This window comes from Odontomachus brunneus, unplaced genomic scaffold (genome assembly GCF_010583005.1).
Source record: "Odontomachus brunneus isolate Ranch 3 - 2012 unplaced genomic scaffold, Obru_v1 Obru_scaffold_052, whole genome shotgun sequence".
Taxonomy (NCBI): domain Eukaryota; kingdom Metazoa; phylum Arthropoda; class Insecta; order Hymenoptera; family Formicidae; genus Odontomachus; species Odontomachus brunneus.
In genome coordinates this window covers 767,550-788,693 of record NW_022639502.1, presented here as the reverse complement: position 1 = coordinate 788,693, position 21,144 = coordinate 767,550, and the positions used below count along the sequence as shown (strand labels likewise).

The 21,144-nt window shown below is 42.0% G+C and overlaps 1 protein-coding gene across 2 annotated transcripts in view; it reads right to left on the bottom strand.

Annotated features, from left to right (window-relative positions):
- The window catches only part of LOC116845480 (neural-cadherin-like), a 78,479-nt gene that overhangs the window by 13,022 nt on the left and 44,313 nt on the right, over positions 1-21,144 (bottom strand). Inside the window, exons 2-13 of one of the 2 annotated variants that reach the window (XM_032818216.1) lie at positions 19,342-20,733; positions 18,651-18,698; positions 17,198-17,389; positions 15,138-15,384; positions 14,187-14,406; positions 12,819-13,095; positions 11,263-11,858; positions 10,117-10,263; positions 9,186-9,377; positions 7,725-7,757; positions 6,564-6,575; positions 1,561-3,687 (exon numbers count right to left, since the gene is read on the bottom strand). In XM_032818216.1, coding sequence (XP_032674107.1) covers positions 3,409-3,687; positions 6,564-6,575; positions 7,725-7,757; positions 9,186-9,377; positions 10,117-10,263; positions 11,263-11,858; positions 12,819-13,095; positions 14,187-14,406; positions 15,138-15,384; positions 17,198-17,389; positions 18,651-18,698; positions 19,342-20,650 — 3,552 coding nt within the window. In that variant the 5' untranslated portion in view covers positions 20,651-20,733 and the 3' untranslated portion in view covers positions 1,561-3,408. Of the gene's footprint in view, positions 1-1,560; positions 3,688-6,563; positions 6,576-7,724; positions 7,758-9,185; positions 9,378-10,116; positions 10,264-11,262; positions 11,859-12,818; positions 13,096-14,186; positions 14,407-15,137; positions 15,385-17,197; positions 17,390-18,650; positions 18,699-19,341; positions 20,734-21,144 lie in introns of those variants that run through there. The other variant, XM_032818217.1, reaches the window with a different exon arrangement.

Genomic DNA, 21,144 nt, shown 5'->3' with positions numbered 1-21,144 from the left:
AAAATTGTGCTTTAGTGATAAATGCACCGAAACGGATACTCAACGCGGCTCTTCTCCTCTGTTCTCATACCGTTTCTTATATCCGTGCGAATTACGGGTCACGATTCGCGGATGAAAGGCGACCCTTGTCCGCGTCGTTTATTCAATTTAGTACATGTACACGTGAAAGAGAAAGAAAGAGAGAAAGAGAAATCTTCTTGTTACTCGTCGTCGCAAAAAGGAATTAAATCTCGCCGTGGAATCGATTAAAGTCTCCTCGAAAGGCTGGAAATGGCTTCGTACTTGCACGTCGAGATGCAGCAAACGGTTTTGAGGACGTAATCGGCTCGACGGAGTCGACATAAATGCGCTGTTTCTGCGCTCACAGTCGAAAAAAAATGGAACGCCGACAATGCGCAAAACTAACGAAGTTCGTGCTTCACTTACTGAGGCAAACGTGCGCCGCGTCTACGAGTATGTACATGTGCGTATTCTGATTCATGTGAATGCGTCTCTCGTGTTCGCCGAATGGGAGACGCATTTTTGCCCATATTTCAACGACGGTTGGCCGCGATCTGCAGCGATGGTTCCCATCAGGTATCTCTAAAGAGCGTCTGGGATTTACAAGTAACTGAATTTTAGCAATTATCTTGGAAATCTCAGTGCGATATTTTATGTATTACCGACATTCGCGCTATAGCAAAAATAATTCGAGTAAAAATAATATTTGTATCTTTTTAGCTATAAAATGTCTCGGAAATTATTTCTTCTCTTTTAAATTTTGCTCGTTTAAAGCAGCAACTTGTATTCACAATTGTATAAAGAGATAATGACGATTGGCTTCTGTCATGAGTTCATTCTAATCAAGATTATCCATTCGTTTGTTAACCAACTTAATTTTTCATTTGAATTACAAGACTGTTAAAAATACTTTGATACTTTTTACTTTGTCGGCGTCTCGTGTATCAACAACTCCGTTTTGGAACTCTCCGTTCAACTATTGAGAACCGTCGCTCCAATGTCCGCGTTCTGCGTTAAAGCTCTCTCGGTACCTGTTCACGTGCAGATGTACCCCCTGTATACCTGAATATTTCGATCATATTTCCGACGACCGATCCTACGTTTGCAAGTGTGCCTGCGCGTGTAAATGCGAGCGAGCGAGCGAGCGAGCGAACGCGCGCGCACACGCGCGCGTCGCCTCTGCGAGTGGTAGTGTATGCGTGTGTGTTTGTGTCCGGCTGAATGTCTGAGTGTATTTAGATGCGTGTAATGTGGATTCGTACACAATATCAATTAACGTGCACAAGAACAATACTGCCACGAGATTGCGTGCAGGGCGGGTTCGTGCAGAGAGCCGCACGGAGCATTGACAGTGTGACAGACCTGGCTTTAACAGACACAACTTTAGCCCCGACGGCCATGTTCTCTTTAATGTAGATCGGGCCATACACTACGTGGTCCCATACGGGCGGATTATTCGCACGGTCCACAACGTCAATCTGAACCTCCACCGTTCGCGACAAGGGCGGGAAGCCCTTGTCTTGGGCCATCGCCTCCAGCTTGTACGTCTCGCGCTACGGCCAGACCGCGTGTATAACAAACGGGAACAAAAAACAACGGCGTTAGTGTCAAGGCGCCAAGGTTCTTTGGCAGAGAGAGAGAGAGAGAGTGAAAGTAATGGTACATGTTGATCCCCGTCGTTGTTTTCGATAGAGAGAGAGAGAAAGAGAGAAAGAGAAAGAAAGAAAAAGAGAGAGAGAGGATCAGGAGGACTGGTCTCTCTCTCGCATCCGCAACGCCCTGTCTGTCTCGCCCTTCCGCCGTGTGACATTCGCCGCTATGGCAGATGCCAAAACACCACCAACGCCTGGAACGTGGTACGGGCGAGTACGGGCTCGCATATTATGTGTTTGCGCGCATCCTCGCGCCGATTTGCTCGCTCGGCGCTAGTAGGGACTATAGCGAAAGCTCGCGCGATATTTGCGATGCGCGCAGCGGCCAGGTGGCTGAATGAGCTCTTGTGGGGGTACACTGGCAGTGTGATGGACGATCGACGCTCCGCAACCTGCATTCTGCGCGTGAATATCCGTATCGCGAGAAGGCACCAGGATCTCTCGCTTACATCCCCGCCTAATAAACCTATACGAATGAGCACGATAGAAGCGCCTGTAGATCATCGCTCCGCCTTGCCGCGTTCGCACAGTTATAGTTGTTAATTGCTTTATATCCGCTACGATCTGCTCGCGACGATTGCTGCGTCCTCCGGGTCTTTGGGGAAGCATGGTTCCTGCCTTTCTCTTCTTCGCGTCGGGGAAGAGGTGGGCCTCTTCGGCTTTCGAGTGGAGTAAGTTTGGGGCTCTGGGCTCGCGAGAATCTCAATGTTATCACGAGTGCGCTGTTGACTAAGAGATATGCATCGTTTAGTTCAATTATTACACTAAATATTTAGATAACACAAGATAGTAGATCTAAGATAAGCGAGCAAGCCAAATTAATTAAGTAATCTAGAGCGAGTTTTGAGACAAAATTTTCGTCGTACCAGTTCTGTCCGTATCAGTAGCGATAAATTATACGCGAGAAGAATCGTAACAAACACCAATGTTTTCAACAAAATTTTATAAATTTTCGAGAGATTTCGTGAGATGTTCTTTGAAATTGACGGAACAATTTTAGTGACGACTTGAAAAGCGACGACGATAACGCGATGAGTCGAGACCGCAATTCACAGCGTTTGATAACACCGTAGAGCAGTTAATTCTAAAGCTGCAGCTACGGCTTGCGTTAATTTATGGCATTCAAGACTTACTCGACTTGGAAGCCGAGCGATCATTTCCGAATGATTTCCGCTCGATCGAACACTCGCTGTCCCCAAATATCATCGGAGAGCAATCGTCGCGGCTCGCTACAGTACATGTTGGGAAGAGATAGTGGTAGTAGAGTAATAGTAATAGTAGTAGTTGTAGTAGTAGTAGGAGAAGGAGAGTGTCCGCCATTCAGCGATCTACCGCGCCGCGCTTAACCATAAGTGCTTCCGTATCCAAAGAAAGAAAGAAAATGATGTGTATCCAATGTCTCTGTGTCTAAAGAGAGAAGTAAACATACAGATACACTAAAAAACCAACACAAAATGAAGAACAAACGTCAGAATAGCAATAGAAAAAAAGAGAGAGAGAGAGAGAGAGAGAGAGAGAGAGAGAGAGAGAGAGAGAGAGAGAGAGTAAAATGAAATAAAAAAAATTAAAAGTACAAAGATTGAGAAGAGAGAAAAGGAAGAGAGAACGTGAGAGAAAGAGAGAAAAAATAGGGCGTACCGGAAACGGGCGAAAGGAATCGATGGGAAGGAGGTAATGAATGGGATACTCGCGTAAACGAGTAATCGAAAGAGGAAAAATGTGAAAGACAGTGTAAGAGTCAAATAAAAAAGAGAGGTTAATAGATATAAATAGGAAAGGCAGCACTGCATGGCACGGCACGGCATGTCACGTGTCTTGTCTCGGTCATGTCGTGGCATACAAACCTGGCTTTCACCGACGTCACTACAGTACCCACTGTGACATTTTCTTTGATGTGAATGGGGCCGTATACATTCGCATCCCACACAGGTGGTTTATTGTTTCTGTCTACGACGTCTAACTCAACGTCCACGTCTGCGGACAAGACTGGCATCCCTCTGTCGGAGGCCCGTACTCGCAGGCGATAGCTGTCACGCTAGTGGCAAAACATTGGGCCGTCAACTTATAAGACACTGTTTTACGGGAATTTTGTTGGCGTTTCTTTTTTTCGATTTTGTGATTTTTGTTTCCGTTGCGTCACTTTACTTTCTATTCGTTTTCCCGACTTGTCTTTTCCGTCGGAGTTTACGAAAGAGCTAAAGGCGTCACTCGGCGTCGAGCGCGTCCACGTGGTCACGTGAGAGATAGATAGATAGATAGACAGAGAAAAGAGAGAAAGAGAGATAAAGTACTCGAGAGTACCGGTTTCTATGCTTTTTATTCGCGAGCGGAATTAAAACGGAAAGAAGAAGAGAGAAAGACAAACAGACGGAAAGAAAAACAGAGAGAAAGGACCGTGCAGTCTCGTAGGTATCCTGGTGGACTTCGTCCGTTGCGTGTTATCTCGGTAGTGTGATAGACTTGCTGTCCTCATAACAGACGAGTCTATCATTTCCGTAATGTGATTTTCCTTCGGTTACGTAATAAAAGTGCGCCGTTTACAAGCACAAACTTTACTGCAATGAACTCAAACATGCCGTGAAGTGGACCTTTCGTGAATAAGTTGCGGCATATAGCGGCGTGGTGATGAAGATGACGACTTGTAGTCTACATCGCCGACCTATGTTGATTCGCAAAGAAGCGGTAATAACATTGAAACAAACAATTAAATTTGTAAGTGGACGTTGTGAAAAACGTGAGAGCAAATGTAGACGATGTAGTTGTCGTGACATACTTACCTGCCGGACGAATATGTGCTTGCATATTTGAGCTCATTGCTGCGAATCGCGTTGTTGATTGACGCGTGAACAAATATTATCGTCTGTGCGCTTGCAAAATTTACATATTTGATTCGCGTCGATTTTGCGTCAATAGAATTGTCCTCATAACATTGTGTATTAAATGTCGAATTGCCTCCGTGTTATGAAAGTTACCTTCGTGTAATGAAAGCAAAGTGCAAATGAATACAAAAGTGATGCTCGCGTTAGATATATTAGGATTAATAATTGCATTAGATTTATGCTGTCATCCGAGATAACACGAAAGCGGAGAATGTACTTGATGTCTCAGAACTACCATCTTTTCTTCCCTTTGTAGATTCTTTGATGCGTTATTAACATTTCTTCTTTAAACCTTAAATATGAAGATTGTCTTAAAACAGAGATTGATTTAGGAATAAAATCTGTAATTTGCGAATAGTACAATTTAATGTGTAAATATCTTTTTTGTCGTTTATAACTCAAAAATTAGTAACATCGCAAATTCTCATCGAAAAAAATTGGATTTCGAAGAGATTAAAGAATCTGCATAACCAGAGTAATGGTAATTCCTAATCATTCCGTATGGAGTAACAGCGGGTGAACGGTATTTCAAAGTAAACCAAATGTTAAAAATTAAGTTAGAAGTTTGTGTATATAGAAAGTATAATGATCGATTAAATAAGTTCAGTATAAAGCAAACATGATTCAATGAATGAACTTTCGGTCTAGAAACTTAATTTTTAGCCCGTTATAATTTTACACACTTCGATCCTATTCATCCGCTGATCGTAAAAATAATTTGCCATCGCATTGACATCGCGATTTATGTTAGTAAAAGCGTTGTATCGAAATAGTCGTTCGACAATTGAGTTTACAAACGTCTTCCTTTGTTTCCAAGTGAACACTTTTGTGAACGTTTGTATATAATCGGGATCTTGCTACATCATAAGATTTCTAGTAACGAGAGAACTACGGGCTTCCTGGAACATTAAAAGTAATTATTGAAGCTGTTCCAGTCATGGAACCAGATCCCTGCACAGCATTCGATATCCAACGGACGTTTACCAAATGGATACATGTAAAATAAACGCATATTTTACTTGCGATTCTGTTAAAAAAATACACTGATTTATATTTAAAGAAAGCACGGCTACGTGAAGTACTGTTACGGTGCTGTGCTACTAATAGAGAGTGAGACACAAAAATATGTAACGTGATTTCAGCAAGGCGGGTCATGTCAAATGTTAATGTCAAATCAAATCAACCGACATTAATCAACGTAAATTTAACATAACATTAAAATTTAACGTGACATTATTAAACTCTTACTTAATCAATTTATTTGAGTTTCCCAACCTGCATCAAAAAGTGGACTTCTATATATATATATATATTTCGGCGTAATCTTTAAAATAATTTTTTAAATTCCTCCCACTTATATTACCTCTCTATAATAGAATTCTTCAACGAAATACGAAAACTTGAAAACTTTTAGTGGTTTTAGTTATTAATATCTACTTGTCAGACGTCCGTCGGATATCCAGCACCACGTGGGAATAGATTGACAGGAGAGTTACCGGCGATGCAAGATATCGGTACAGATAAGGCATCCTTCGCTTACGGATACATACGAGACTAGGACGGAGAACGAAAATAGAGAGACAGCGCGGTAGCACGTGTGTATGTACATAAAAAATACATCGCGCGTGATAAAAAAATTCGAACATAAACACTCGAGAAGAGACGATTACAGATATAGATAAAAAGATTTTTAGAAATTGAGCGGCATAAAGAGAAAAATAGAGACAGAGACAAAGTATAAAGATAAGAGAGAGAGAGAGAGAGAGAGAGAGAGAGAGAGAAAGAAAGAGCAAGATAGAAAACGAGAAAAAGAGAGAGAAGTTGAAAGAGAGTGACGTCTCCGAGTGACAACAATAACAACAACAGAGGCGAAAAATCATCGAAACGATATAATGTTGAATAATCGAACGGAAAGGCGCACTAGTATTTGCAACGAATATTATACTTTCTTTTGCGCAGGTATAACAATGCTGTCACATCATAATGTGTCTCGATGCAAGGTGTGAAACACAAGAATATAGATCCTACTTACTGGAAAACAGCCCTTTTTTTTGTCATCATCAAATCCGAAGAAAGTAAATGGTGCAATGAACACAAACATAAACAATAAGAAGTTCAAATTAGTTCCTTTACGAAATCAACCAATGCAGGCATTTTGCATGCAAGCGAGAATGCGTTAAAGAGGCATCAGGAAACGATGATTGAGGAACAGAAAGATAAAAGGATATGGATAGGGTTGATGACAAAGATTGGAAACTTAGGGGAAAGGTTGAGAGACTGAGGAGGTAGGAGAAAAAAAAACTATGACGACCCCTCATCTGATTCGTTTTAACGACACTCAAAAACCGATGGACGTTATTTCTGATCGTCGTGATAGTTAATCCGCACGTGTTTTCGACTTTCCTCTCATTCCGTGATTATTTCCGTTCATTCGTTTTCTTCCCGTTTTCGTCACGACAGTGGTATGCCGCCCCAATCACAGAAGAAAAAATGTCACACCACGGACAGTTCTCTTACGATCTATGTACATATGTATATGTATATACACATGTTTATACATTGGCATAACGCTCTCGATCAAAAATGCTTTTCGTGTTCTTTTCCTTTTCTTTGTCAGTCACGTCGTGTTACACTGGGAGAGCGGGACGAAAATTGGGAAACGTCAGTGAGAAAGAGTATGTAGAGAAAGAGAGAAAAGAAAAACAATCAGAGAAGTAAAAAAACAAGAGAAAATATGTAAACGAAATCAATTTGTAAAAATTCGATAGTCAGTAACGAAGAACACAGGCAAATATGAATAAACAAAGAAACTTATAGATAAAATAATGAACATAGCAAAATTAGTAAAATAGTATCGGGCAAAAGTATTCGAAAGAATAACTATCAACATAACAAGAAAATACAAAATGCACAACACGCAAAAAATTTATAAAATTTTTAAAAGCAAGAAAAGAAAACAAAATTCTTAAAAAACAGATAAGAAAGATAGAGAAAGTGAAAGAAAGTCAGAAAGTGATAGATTAGAAAGAGAGAGAGAGAGAGAAATAGAGAGTAAGGATGGATGTAGGAGTGAGAGCGAGATCCGTTCCTGTAAAGGAATCAAAAACACATTCATATAAAATATCCAAGCATTGTCAAAAATTGTTTATGTCTGATGCACCACAAAATGCGTAGAGGTTGAAGTACACCGTACGTGGGGCTCAAAAAATGTCGTTCCCACCTGCTCCTGGAAGTTCAAAAAACATCACTTCCCTTTTGAAAAACATTCACAATTAGTAATGTTAGTTGAACAATTAAAGATCATTAGTTTGCTCCGAACGTTTCCCTTTCTTTTGTCATATCTCTTATATATCATCATAGTGTTTCATCATTGTCTTTTCTCTCCAATTGCTTTCCCGTTAAATTCTCCAACGCGTAACGTACAAAAATCGTATACATCCTTTTCTTGGCTACTTTTAGAAAAAGTATGAAAAGTGCACACACGCTCGCGTTTGGTCGGCCGCGCGCACGTTCGGGCCGATCCTTTTCCTTTCTTTACTCTTTTCTTTATTTATTTTTTTCTCTTTTGCAAAATTACGCGTCGGCATTTGCAACTCGCCAAATCGATCGAAAATCATGATCGGCATCGCGGCACAAAAAACGGAACGCGGCATAAAACGAACGCCGAACAAAGGAAATCTAAGTGAAGATAAAAAGAAGGACGGAAACGAAAAGCCATGTATACGCGCGCGTGGTTTGTTCGACCGCTCATCTGTATGTAACTGGACAAAACCGATCCTCGACGAAAAGTGAATGAGAAAAACTGGACAAGAGGTATCAAAGCTTCGTTTGGAATCGTTTAAAAAGGTACTCGCGCCGCGAGTATGTTCTCAATAGAGAGAATGAGAGAGACAGAGAGAGAGTGTTTTGTTGCAAAAATAGCCCGAACGGTCGATCGATTCAGGTACATGAAGCGTTTGAGGAAATCAGGCATAGCTAAGTATTTACCATAGTGAACACATTGTGCATATCAATGGGAATTAAAAAGTTCTATACATGTGCCGTAAAAAGGAAACTCATTTCGTTGCATATTAGTGATGAGAGAAATAATTGCCGACCAAACGTATATTAGTATACAAGTTTATCCGCTCAGCAACAAAACGGATTCGTGTTTAAATATAACGTAATTCAACGCAAACGTACAATATATCGGCAGAAGGTGTACACTCAAGTTTTGTATTTATACGATATCATATATATATATAGATATATATATACGTATATATAAATAGATATAGTATACTACGCAACCTACACATTCCTGGGACACGCGACACTTGTTTCGGGACGAGTGCATCCGCAGGATCTCGTACTTGAAGAGATGTCAGCGATAAGTACCAGCACGTGACGGCGTTCTATTTCCGCGACGTTTTGCCTCGCGGAATGCTAAGTAATTTATATGTATATATATAGTCACCCCTTCCGGGATTTTCACCCGGTTTCGAGGTAGTATCGAGTGTATCGTAAGACGTCAAGAGCAAAAAGAAGCCAGCAAGCCGCAAAGAAAAATGCAAGCCTCGCCCACGAAAAAGTGGGAGTGTTCCAGGAAACGATGCTTGTCCATACTGCTAAAGAGAGACGATATGTAGATTAGCGATTTCATGGGGATACTCACGTCTAGGGGCTTCTTTAATACAATCCAACCAGACTCTGGTTGAATCTCAAAGTACTCCAAACCCTGGTCGTTGTTCGGCGAGCTCAGTGTGTACGTGATCGCGCCGTTGTTGTCAGCATCCTCGTCGGATGCCGACACTCTCAGTATGTTCGTGCCGATGCTCGCGTCCTGCTTCACGTTCTCCACATACCTCTGCGAAGAAAAGACAAATTGCAATTCTTCTTGAAACTCGCGTCGATAAATCGACAGTGTGCCTAGTTGCCCCGTACAATATTCAACGTACGCCTTCGGGCCCGGACGTTGTTACTCGGGATTAAAAAATTAAATATTAGGAAGCTAAATTTCAAAATATTAAAACACCAGACTCTTAAGAGACCATAAATTTGATTGATTCTTATTTAAAAAAAACTATATTAATATCAAGACTTTGGCTATTTGGTTGGCTATTAAGATAATATTTTTCTTAGGCTCAGATTTTCTCTCAAACACTGCTGCTAAGCTCGCGAGAATGTGTTCTCAAAGTTTGATGCATGCTTTACGATGCAATATTCATTCACAGTAGAAGTGGACTAGAGTCCATAATTTATGATATTCATCTTATGTACAGTTCTTCGTGTTCGCGGCGTACTTCATGAATTATGGACTAATGTTCCACTCTGAGCTTTTCGCGTGGTATATTTAATCGATACGGACCAACGCACACACGAAAGGTGCGTGCATCGTAATTGAGTAAACAACGCCGGAGCTAACCGAAAGTAACTTGGAGATATACACTGCGCGTGCATTCTCGAGTTACGTTAGCTGAGGCGTGACACACCGACACCGATGGTGGTTTCGCCACGCTCGACCATATTTCCGGACATCTGCTCCACGTTTCTACCCCGAATGGTCCCCTGAACGTTTGCCTCGGTGTCTAGCCGAACGTACGCACCTGACGGTCGAACAACGGCGGGTTGTCGTTCACGTCGGTTATTTCGACGGTAAACGAGCAAACACCTTCCAGCGACGGTTCGCCCTGATCCGTCGCCTTGACAGTGACGGATACGAATTTCCCGTCGTCGCCTTCGCGATCGAACACCTGAAAGTAATACCACGTCCGTTATCGAAAGTAATTGCCTTGAAAGCTTCGCAACATTAGAGTAGCTCGCACAGAAATAATAATATCGAAATAGTAATAGCAATAAAAGTTCATTCTATTCGACGTGATGTAATAAAAATTCTCTTCTCGATGTGAATTGAGGATAATCGATACGATGAAGCCAACAACTTCTTGAGTTTTGTTAAATCTTTGAAGAAATGCAAAAATATGTGCTTTAATGTTTAATTTTTGCACTTGACGATTAAAAAAGTGTGTCAAATGTTCTCTTTCTCCTGTTTAATGCAGTAAAATAGATCTAAAAAGCTACAAATAGCAGAAATATAAAAAAATAGCAGAGTATTCTACCGTGCTAGGTGTATAGATGCATAATGCTAGTATTTTATTATAAGGGATCTCTATATGGAGTCACGGCACGAACGAACGGTAATTAGAGTGTTAAGTGGCTTGCGTGTTTATCGGTCAGTCAGCTGTACGATATGTGCAAAGAACAGAGGAATAACACGGTAGAAGCTCGAGTGATTGTTACATATTTTCCAATGCGTTCAGAGAATTATAAATGAGCTTTCCATTGCACGAGTCGTTTTATCTTTCCATGCCGATACAACGAGCGCAAATTTTACGACTCCATTAAAAACGGACTTTGCCATCGATTGAGGCGTAAGAAAGGAGAAATTGTAGAAAGTAAGCTCTCTCGTTTATACCTCGCGTATTCGTACAAGAATACGAGAATCTTCGTGTTAAAAGAATATAACAATCTACTCCACTTCAGACGATCTATAATTCACGATGGAATTCAGGACAGAAGCTTTTGTAATTTTATGTGCCAGGTCATGTAGAAAATTTGTATTCTGCCTCGTATTCTGTTATAAATTATGGATCGTTCCAAGCGGGTTCAATGCAACATAAAAAATATAAAGCGTGCCACGTTAACATTGTTACTGTAATGTCATGAATACGGGCAGCCGTCAATAGAAGTACCTTGTTAGTCAAGACCTGACCGGTCTCCTCGTCAACGGTGAACTTGGTACCCTTCTGATTGGGCTGTTGCACGATCGAGTACTTGACTTGTCCATTGACACCCTTGTCCTCGTCCGTGGCCAGCACCTTGATGACCGTGCTGCCATTCGGCGCACCTTCCTCCACTTTCGGGTAATACATCCCGCAGTCTTTGAAGACTGGTTTGTTGTCGTTCACGTCGGTTATGAACACCACGACGACCGCGGTGCTGGTGTGAATGGTGGTGTCGCCATTCGGGCAGCACGCGCCGTCGTCCAAGGCGGTGACGTTCAGCTCGTACTTGTCGCGATCCAGAGAAATTTCCTTGCCGTGGAGACGGATCACACCGGTGATCTCCTCGATCACGAATTGCCCGGACGTGGTGTTGCCACCGACGAAGCGGAACCGCACGTTGTCGCCGTCCTTATCAGAGGCGACCACTGTAGTCACCAAGGTGTTCGGCCCGGCGTTCTCGTCCACGTTGGGTGTGTAAACCTGCTGCGAGAATTTCGGCTCCTCGTCGTTTTTATTTTTCGTGTATATCCGCACCGTCGCCGTGCCGGTTTTCGACGGCTCACCTGCAAAGTAAGCTCGTTTTAATTTTCTACTTCTCTTTATTTGATTGTACTATATTGGAAACTACGTAATTTTCAATATTTTTAAAAAATATTTTTACCCAGCTGTATGACACACTCTTTCTCTTTCGTGACTTTCTAACTGGTCCTTAAAGATTAACAATAACAGTAGGTCGAACCACAGCAGATGTGTAATTGTTTTTTTAAACTTGTCCGCGCGACGATATATGAATTACGAATGGCGATATTGATTTAAGCATTACGCGAATAATCTATTAATCTAAATTATCGAATTGAGAATGTTACGAATGCCGGATGATATCTACCCGCAACGTCAAATTTTGCGATATGAAGTACGCGCATGAACGCGCAATAAATAAAAGCGCACCCGCGTTATTGCCGATTCGGCCGCTTTATTTCCAATTAAGCCGCGACTTGTCCGGGAACCAGGCCGCATTTGCGCCGTATATATGCAAATAACACAAATTCGCGTCTACGGATGTGAGCTTTATCCCGCGCACAGCACGAGGCGGGGATTCGGAGCTCGTTTGAAAACCAAATCCGTGAGATTTAGCTGCTGAGGCTGATCCTCCGGCTTGCTGACAGAACGTAAAGGCAGGGCCGATCTCTGCCTTTCTACGTGACCAAATCTTCGAGTAACATGCGCGTCTCGACTTTAGGGTATCTGAATTCTTAAAGCGGAGCGGATATCGAAGAACCATAGCCGGTCACCCGCGAATCCGTCCGACCGATGCGATACCTCCGTGAAATCAAATAAACGCATTAAAGCTTATCGAGCCAGGTACGATTAAAAAAAACAAGATTATTCCGTTCATGTGAATGAAAGCATGCATATCGCTCTTGGATGGCCTCACAATTGTGTATGTTTCATTATTGCTATTTTCATTAACGATTCACGTGTCGCAATCTGTGTTCGATTGTGACTTCTACTTCGTGGCTTACCCTTGTCCTTAGCAGTGACGATGAATTCGTAGTAGGCGTTATTGTTGTCCGCGTCGAGCTGCTTGTTATTGACGATAATGCCGTTGGAGTCCACGCTAAAATGATCGTCGGACACCAGATACTCTATTTCCGCGTTCACCCCCGAATCGGCGTCGGTTGCCTTGACTCTTAGTATATTCGTCCCCAGAGAGACGTCCTCGTCGACATTGTGAGCTTGATAATCCGGCAATTCGAACTTGGGCGCGTTATCGTTCACGTCGGATACTCGAATCGTTAGCTAAAAAAGAAGAAAGAAGATCGTAACGTAAATGGTGTAGTAGACAGTTTTGGGGACATAGCTTGTTAACTTATTCACGCTCAACAAGTAAAGGGAAAATCATGCGTATACCAGGTGTAGAAGTATGAAACCGGAATTCCCCTATAAATGGTGCCAGCGTTCAGTTTAGTGACCGTAAGACCGCTACTGCCGCGCTATTATATTCTCCTAACAGCTGACGAATATTGTCAACAAACATAACCCCAACTTTCATTCTCTAGTATATTTTTGTATAACCTTAAACATGTCACGTTTCGAGCCTACTAACTATGATTTGCGGACAGCATTGATTTTCTGTTATCATTTAAAGAAAACTGCTGCAGAATCACATCGAATGCTTGTCGAAGCTTACGGTGAATATGCTCTTGGTAAATCTCAGTGTTTCGAGTGGTTTAAAAAATTCAAAAGTGGTGATTTTGACGTGAGGAACGAAGAACTATGAACTATGAACTATGAACTATGAACTGCTGAAACCTGGTCAAACCGTCAATACTAATCGCTACCAACAACAAATGATCGATTTAAATCGAACATTGACTAAAAAACGACCAGAATATGCAAAAAGGCAACACAATGTCATTTTGCTCCATGATAATGCCCCATCACATACAGCAAAACGGGTCAAGGAAACGATCGAGTCGTTCAGTTGGGAATTACTACCGCATGCGGCTTATTCTCCAGACTTGGCTCCGTCCGATTATCACCTGTTCGCATCGCTAGGACACGCTCTCGCTAACCAACGCTTCGATTCGTATGAAAATGTGGAAAAATGGCTAGATAACTGGTTCGCTTCAAAAGATGAAAAGTTTTTTTGGCACGGCATTCATAAACTGCCAGAGAGGTGGGAAAAATGTGTTCAAAACAGTGGAAATTATTTTGAATAAAGTATTATTTATCACTTTCGAACAACAGACGTCTTATTTGTATAAAAAAATTCCGGTTTCATACTTCTACACCTGGTAATGAGGAATCCTGAGCGCATATTTTCCGACGGAAAGAGAATTGTTATTCTTCACCGAGGCAACAAAGTTCGCAAACGTAAATCCAGTTACCTCGACCGACGTCGAGAAACCACCCGAGTCCTCCGTCGCTGTCACTATCAGGGAATAAATGTGGGGTTGCCGCAGATCCTCAAAATCCAGTTCTTTCGCAAGTTTCACGATTCCAGAAGTCGGCCCGATGTTGAATGTCCCCGCGGCTCCTTGACCTTGCGCCTTCAGCGTGTAGCGTATCTCCCGATCGGCGAACGACTTGGCTTTCACCGATATTATGCTGAAAAGTTTTTAACACATGACACTCGCACGAATATCCCTCTCAAACTCGATAGGGATCGGAGAATAGGCACAGAGGCATGATGTAAGAATAAACTTTGAAGTCCCGGCGGTGTACGCCGCGCGAAAATAATTTTGTCGAATTCAAATCGAACTTGGAGGAGTCAACTTAACTCGGAAGACAAACAATTCCGAAAAGTAAACCGAATCGAAGTCAAACAGTTGCGATGTTCAATCACAAGCAATCTTGTGTTAACAATTAATATCGTTACGCATCGAACCAACATGCAAATACACAAGCTTATTGGCAAATTCAACATGGCAAAGTGGTCGCGAAGAAATAGGCAAATATAATATTAATTTATTTATTTTTTGATTTCGAGGAAACACGGCAGCTTCTAAGAGAAAATTGGATACCTCACGCAATGGACCAACATTTTTTGACTTTTTGATTTGCATTTTTGTAATTTAATATTCTTTTACGCGCGCGCGCGATTACACGGCAAAAGATCTAACAGAAAAAAAGTCTTCGTGCATAATATAGTATCGGAAATCGCAGAAAATTGTTCTCGATTCTCTTGTGAGATTGCTGAAAGACGCTCAAGTATCAAAAACGGTTCACTCAAAGAAAAAGTATCTTGGAAAGTGTTGCGTGCAAAATTTTCTTTTAAACAAGTACAAAGCAGAATTCGAAAGAGTTAAGTGGCTATCAGGGTGGACTTGCGAACTAACTCGGAATCTTTCTTCTGGTTTTCCGGGATCTCGGCCTCGTACGCCGTCATATAGAACTGCGGTGCGCGTTTTCCACCGACGATCGATAGTCTCTCCTCAGGAGTCGACTGGAAACGCCTCTCGTCGATACGGCCGTTCTGATCCTCGGCTTTCACGTAAAGGACGTACTCCATATCCAACTGAAAGAGGTCGGTACCTCGAGTACGTACCACCCCCGATCTCTCGTCGACCTCAAAGCGGCCGCCAGCTGCGTGCACATAGGTAAGTAATTAATTAATTAATTGATTAAGGAAGCCGTCGGGTTACTTTATCTTCGCGAGCCTCGCCACTAAAGATCTCACGAGAACTTGACACATCGCGGTTGGGAGTCCTATCATGATTCCTAATTTAATCGAAATTTGCCTCACGTGAAATATTCAGATCTGAATTTAGAGTTAGATGAGTTTTTTTTTATTTGAATTATGTAATGCAAGTGACATTACGATTGCAATCGCGTGTCAGCTGAAAAACTCACGTTCAACTTTAAACAAAAGCCCGCACCTGAGGCAAGTTTCAAATGACGACTGTTATTATGGGTCTGAAATACAAAGTAAACCTAATAATCGCGGAAGTTTTATAATGTGAGCTCGCAACAGTACTCGCGAATTTCTGTCCAACAGGATTTACGAAGTGTTTCGTTGCGAAAAAAAATCAAATTTTTTTCTGCTATGTTTTTATATATCAGGATTATATTCAGATTAAAAATAATCGTAACTGAGAGAGGAGTATTCACACGAATCCAACAATTTCTGTTAAATCTGCGAACGGCGGGGATTTTATCGGGAAATCACGAATTTTTTATTCGACGTTTTGTAGTATTTAAAATGCCTCTTGTTCATCGGTTTAATGCACCGCGGGTCGTCGTATTAATGGCGCCATGTGGAATAGCGGGTACACTTAATATCACACACGATAAAAATTGTTTATGATACATTCCCAAACGCAATTGTCGTGGCGATGTATTGGACATAATGACGTCATTACTATATAAGCCTGTAAATTGCGAAATATGATACTGGAGCCACCGCGTTGTAATCATCGGCTGCATTTGCGGTGAGAACAATGCGCTATTTTACGTCGATGCGCGCGGATTAATAATTTGGCCACACGCGTGCGATCGCTTTGCACGGTTCTGCGTACGCTCATTTGTACGTTAAACTCAACACACCCACACAAGTACCACTCATTGTAATTAATGAAACGCTATTGTTCATATGAACGGAACATTTTCCCTCTGAGTAAAAAATTCAGCACTACAATCGATTGATATTTTACTTACACAAATGAGCTAATCAGCCTTTCTAATTAGAAATAATTCAGCGTCTGCCACGCTTCCCATATCGCATTTTTCTGTCCAGTATAAAAGTTAATTGCACGATGAAGCGATTAATTGCTCGCTTTATTGGGTATCGATCATTATCTTAAAAATGATATCGACACGAAGCGTCATCATTGCTATCGCGATCATTTCTCCAAAATGTGCAGTTGGGCACTTATCCTGTAAATACTTAATTAAGTATTAAGTCGGATTATCGTGATCGACACAAATGGCTCCACAGAAATCAGAAAGTTTTTCAATGGAGATCAAGCCACGAAAAGGTAGAAATATCCTGCAAATATTTTCCGTCTCATAGTTTTTTACATTAAACTCTGATATTTGAGAAAGTATCAATTACTTGTTAAAGCGGAAATATTGAATTTCGCGAAAAACGAACATCGCGCGGCGAGACGTATCGAGAATTACTGGCCCGCGCTTTTTAACCGCGATACGGCACCAAAAACAATCTCGCGCTGATATTTCCGGCTCAGATGAATCAACCAACCAACCAAGTCCGCTCGACCGTCTCCGCAATTATCAGGTTTCTAAGCGGATTAGATATCGCGGCAACACGCCCATAATGTTTTATCTTTTCTCGTCGCCATTAATCACATTACTTATATTACATATCACCGGTGTTACTATTTAGCGTCAGCGTTAATGCTTGAAATATCGAGTCTCGATTACCCGCGCTATTACGTACTTCGATCTCGCACGATGAAGTAATGGATGTTGTGGTCGGTGTCGGGATCCCTCGCCTGAAGGGTGAACACGTGAGTGTTCGGCGGTGCGTTCAGCTGAACGACCGTTTGCATCGGTAGAGGCCGGTTAATGAAATACGGAGGCTCGTCGTTCACATCCTTCATGTTAATGATGACGCGCTGATTGTCGGTATCTATAACGTCACATCGATAATCGTGTTTACGTAGCAGCCACGGGAATCCTCACAATAAGGAACTGCGTAGCTGCTGCGGGACGCCGCTCGCGCGTTCCTCGATTTTTAATCGCCACTGTAACATTCTCCTTGCAATACCGCTCCTTCTATTTTTCCTCTTTTCTCCCTTTTTTTTTATATAGTGCTTTGAAAGCGAATGGCTTTGAGATGGATTTGAATTTTTGATGGCAGTTAATCGGTAGAGTCAAATTACACACGTAATTATTTCGTTATATTATATTTCACGTAATTACGTCGAAAGAAATTTAATTAAGCAGATTCTGTATTTACTCGTATCGCTGATATTTAATTATGTCCTTTTCGAAATGAGAAATTCAATCAAAATTCAACGGTATCTTCCGGTGCGTTCCGTTTTTGACGCGCGGATGTTTCAGTTTTGTTCGCGAATGGCGCCCGCGCAGCTGCGCTGATTAATAAACAGCGTTGTACGTTCCGCGTACTACAAAATACTACGAAAAGCGTGGAAGCAAGAAAAAAAAAGTGCTTTTATAGTGATATTAGTTTGTGCGTATGAGAGATATGAAAATGCGATATGAAAGATCGCTCTAAAAAGCATATTTTAATATGTGTTCGTCATTATACAAGTGGACGATATGCCTTGCTACTTACATTGAAATCCTTTGGAAGCCGATGTGACGCGAGAAAAGAGAATAATCATAGTTAATACATGTGCATGGATATGTTTTATGTTTCGCTGACAGAGATACGGCAATAAATATTTTATGTAACAAATAACTCAATAATGTTCATATTCAAAGTCGTTTGGTACTATAAAGACAAAAGAACGGTTTTTTTTACACAATTATTTAAATTAATTTTACGTTATAAATAATAAAATACAAAAATGTACGCGTGAAAGATCAAAAACTCCTATTCGTTTGTACAAAATGAGTTAATTTACAAACGTTGTCAAAAGAAAGTATCACAATACACACTTGTAAAATATTTTTTGCCGTACATATATTGTAGAATTTCCAATTTCATTGCGAATTGCGTCACTCTATATCGATACCCAATCTCCACCTTTATTACTACGAAAGCGAGAAATTCCGCATCCTCTAAACAGAATCCCAATACAGTATGTAGGATGAATCAGAGAGAAGCTGTGTGGAACGAGTCATGAAATGACTCATGAAACTAATCATGAAATGTGTCGGTCGAAACTATATTTCAGGCAATACTTATCGAAATAAAACTGTACCGCCGTAAAACGGACACCTGACATCGGGTGGAAATCGCGCGCACGGCTCTTCACACGTGGAGTACCGGCAAATAAAAATTAGACTGTAGTTAAATTAATTAAGACTGTCGAGAAGCTCCGTCAAGTATCTTCAGAACGCAAAAACAAAAGCGCAATATTACGATATTGAAAGAAAAATATTATGTTGAAAGAAAAATCGTATAAGATACACGTTTCTTCCGCAGTGAGAGCACAAATCCACTAAATTAGTTAATTAAAAAGAAAACGGTATACTGACGTTCGCCGAAGAACAGTTGAAATTATAAATCGATTGAAAAATTCACACACTTAAAAAAAAAATACTTGAAAATTTATTTGCGGGATATAAGTTTATTTCTGTAAAACCAAGTTTATTTCTATGAGATAAAGATAATTTTTCTGCGAAATAAACTTTTGTTCCACAAATAAATTTTTAAGTGTTTTTTTTCTAAGTGTAAGTAAGGGCCTTTGCACGTAGAAAAATTTTAACCGTAACCGTAAGGTCGTAAGAAAACTGACCAATCACAGTCGATTATTCCTCGAAAGCAAAGAGAATAATCAACTCTGATTGGTCAGTTTTCTTACGACCTTACAGTTACGATTAAAATTTTTCTACGTGCAAGGGCCTTAAAGTTCGCGATAATTATTCGCTCTATGAATATGCTCGTTTTACCTGTGTTCGTGATAGTAACCCAAAAGTCGATAGTTTTCTCGGGGCCCAGCTCCTCGTAGTCCCACTTCTGTTTAACCATGACGGAGCCGTTGGTGCCGACGGTGACCCACTTGTTCTCGTCTCTTATCTTATAGGTCTCCTTCTCGTTCTCCTTCTCCAGGTAAAACGCGATCTTACCCTCGATGTTCCCGTCCGCTTCCGTAAAGTCGACCTTCTTCGTAGGTCGCACTGCTCTGGTGACTCTTCGTTTTTGTATTCGATGTACTTCCGGCTGGTTATCCGGTTCCGAGGTAAGGAACCTCACGATGACCTTGGCTAATTTTTCGGTGCTGCGGCTCGGAGTGCGCAGATCGTGCGCTTCGACGACTAACTCGCACTCGCTGTCTTGTTCCGCGTTGATTTCCGGCTCGCCAGCCAACAGTAGTTCGCCGGTTTGCGGCACAATGATCAGTAGGCTGCTAGGTGTGACTAATTTATACGCGACCTTGTCCCCGTCCGCGTCCTTAGCCGAGACCTTGCCCACAGTGGAGAACCTCTTCCAACCGGGTAAGGCCGTGTTGCCTTTGCGCAAGGTGTCCAGGTTTGTCGGTCTTATCTCGAAGATGTAGAGCTGACGCTCGAAGATCGGACTGTTATCGTTCTGGTCGAGCACGTGAACGACGCCGCTGATCTTTGACGTGCTGATGAAGTTACCGTCCGACGCGTGTATCACGATAGTGTAGATCCCGCGGGCCTCGCGATCCAACGGTTTAGCGGTCACCACTCTGACACCTTGCTTTTGGCTCTTCAGAGTGAGATTAAAACCAGTCTCATTGGATTCATTCTCCCTAAGAGCGAAGGGACGTTCTCCGCTGTCGTCGGGTAGGATCTTATAGTGCACTGGGAAACTGCCGCGCGCTCGTAGAAGCGGGAAATTGTCTATCCAAGTTCCAGCCGGCGAGTTTTCCGCCACCTCGCCCTCGCCCAGGTGGTCGTGCGAGAACGTGAGCATATTCCGGCGATTGATGACGTAGAGGTGAAGGTCGTGGGTCTCTGTGCTGTTGGCCAGCTCCTCCAAGACGACTAGGTTCACCGGTCGGTCCACCAGCGGCGTCAGGTCCGATGTCGTCATCACCAGACCGTTGCCCAACACGGTGAAGTACTTGGAGAAGCCAGTCTCCAGTAAGCGAAAGTTGGAGGCGCGCTTCGCGTCGCCTCGGAATTGCGTCACCTCATAACCGGGATGGACATCGTGCGGTAGCACGGCCACCTTGGCGTGGACGACGGAAGTGACTGCCAGTAGGAAGACGACGACCCGTGTTCGCCACATCCTGCTCTGCTTGTGCTACTCGCCCGCTCTCTCGCGCTCTCGGTACGCCGGCACCTTTACTAGAGCATCAGTGCTGACGCCAACTGAAAGTAGGTGACAAAGAAAATTAACGGTCAAGGGGATGAGAAACGTGCGATAGTTGAGCGCGAAAATTACATACTCGCGTCGCGGTTGGCTGGAGCGAACCGTGATGGCAGTTGTGATGTGAAGAGCAAGATAGGAATTCAAATTAGCAGATTGCTTAGCTTGACGTTAGGATATTATCTGAATATAGGCAATATAATTTTTAGGATATTTTCTCGATTTTAAAGGCATTCGTCAACGTATTATAAGAATCGCGTGAGAAATGAACACATATCACTCTCACACGTAATTTATTTATTTATCCTTTATTGAAATATAATATATGTACATATACTAATGTTGGTAACATCTAATAACTGAATTTCCCTTCTTCTCTCTCTCTCTCTCTCTCTCTCTCTCTCTCTCTCTCT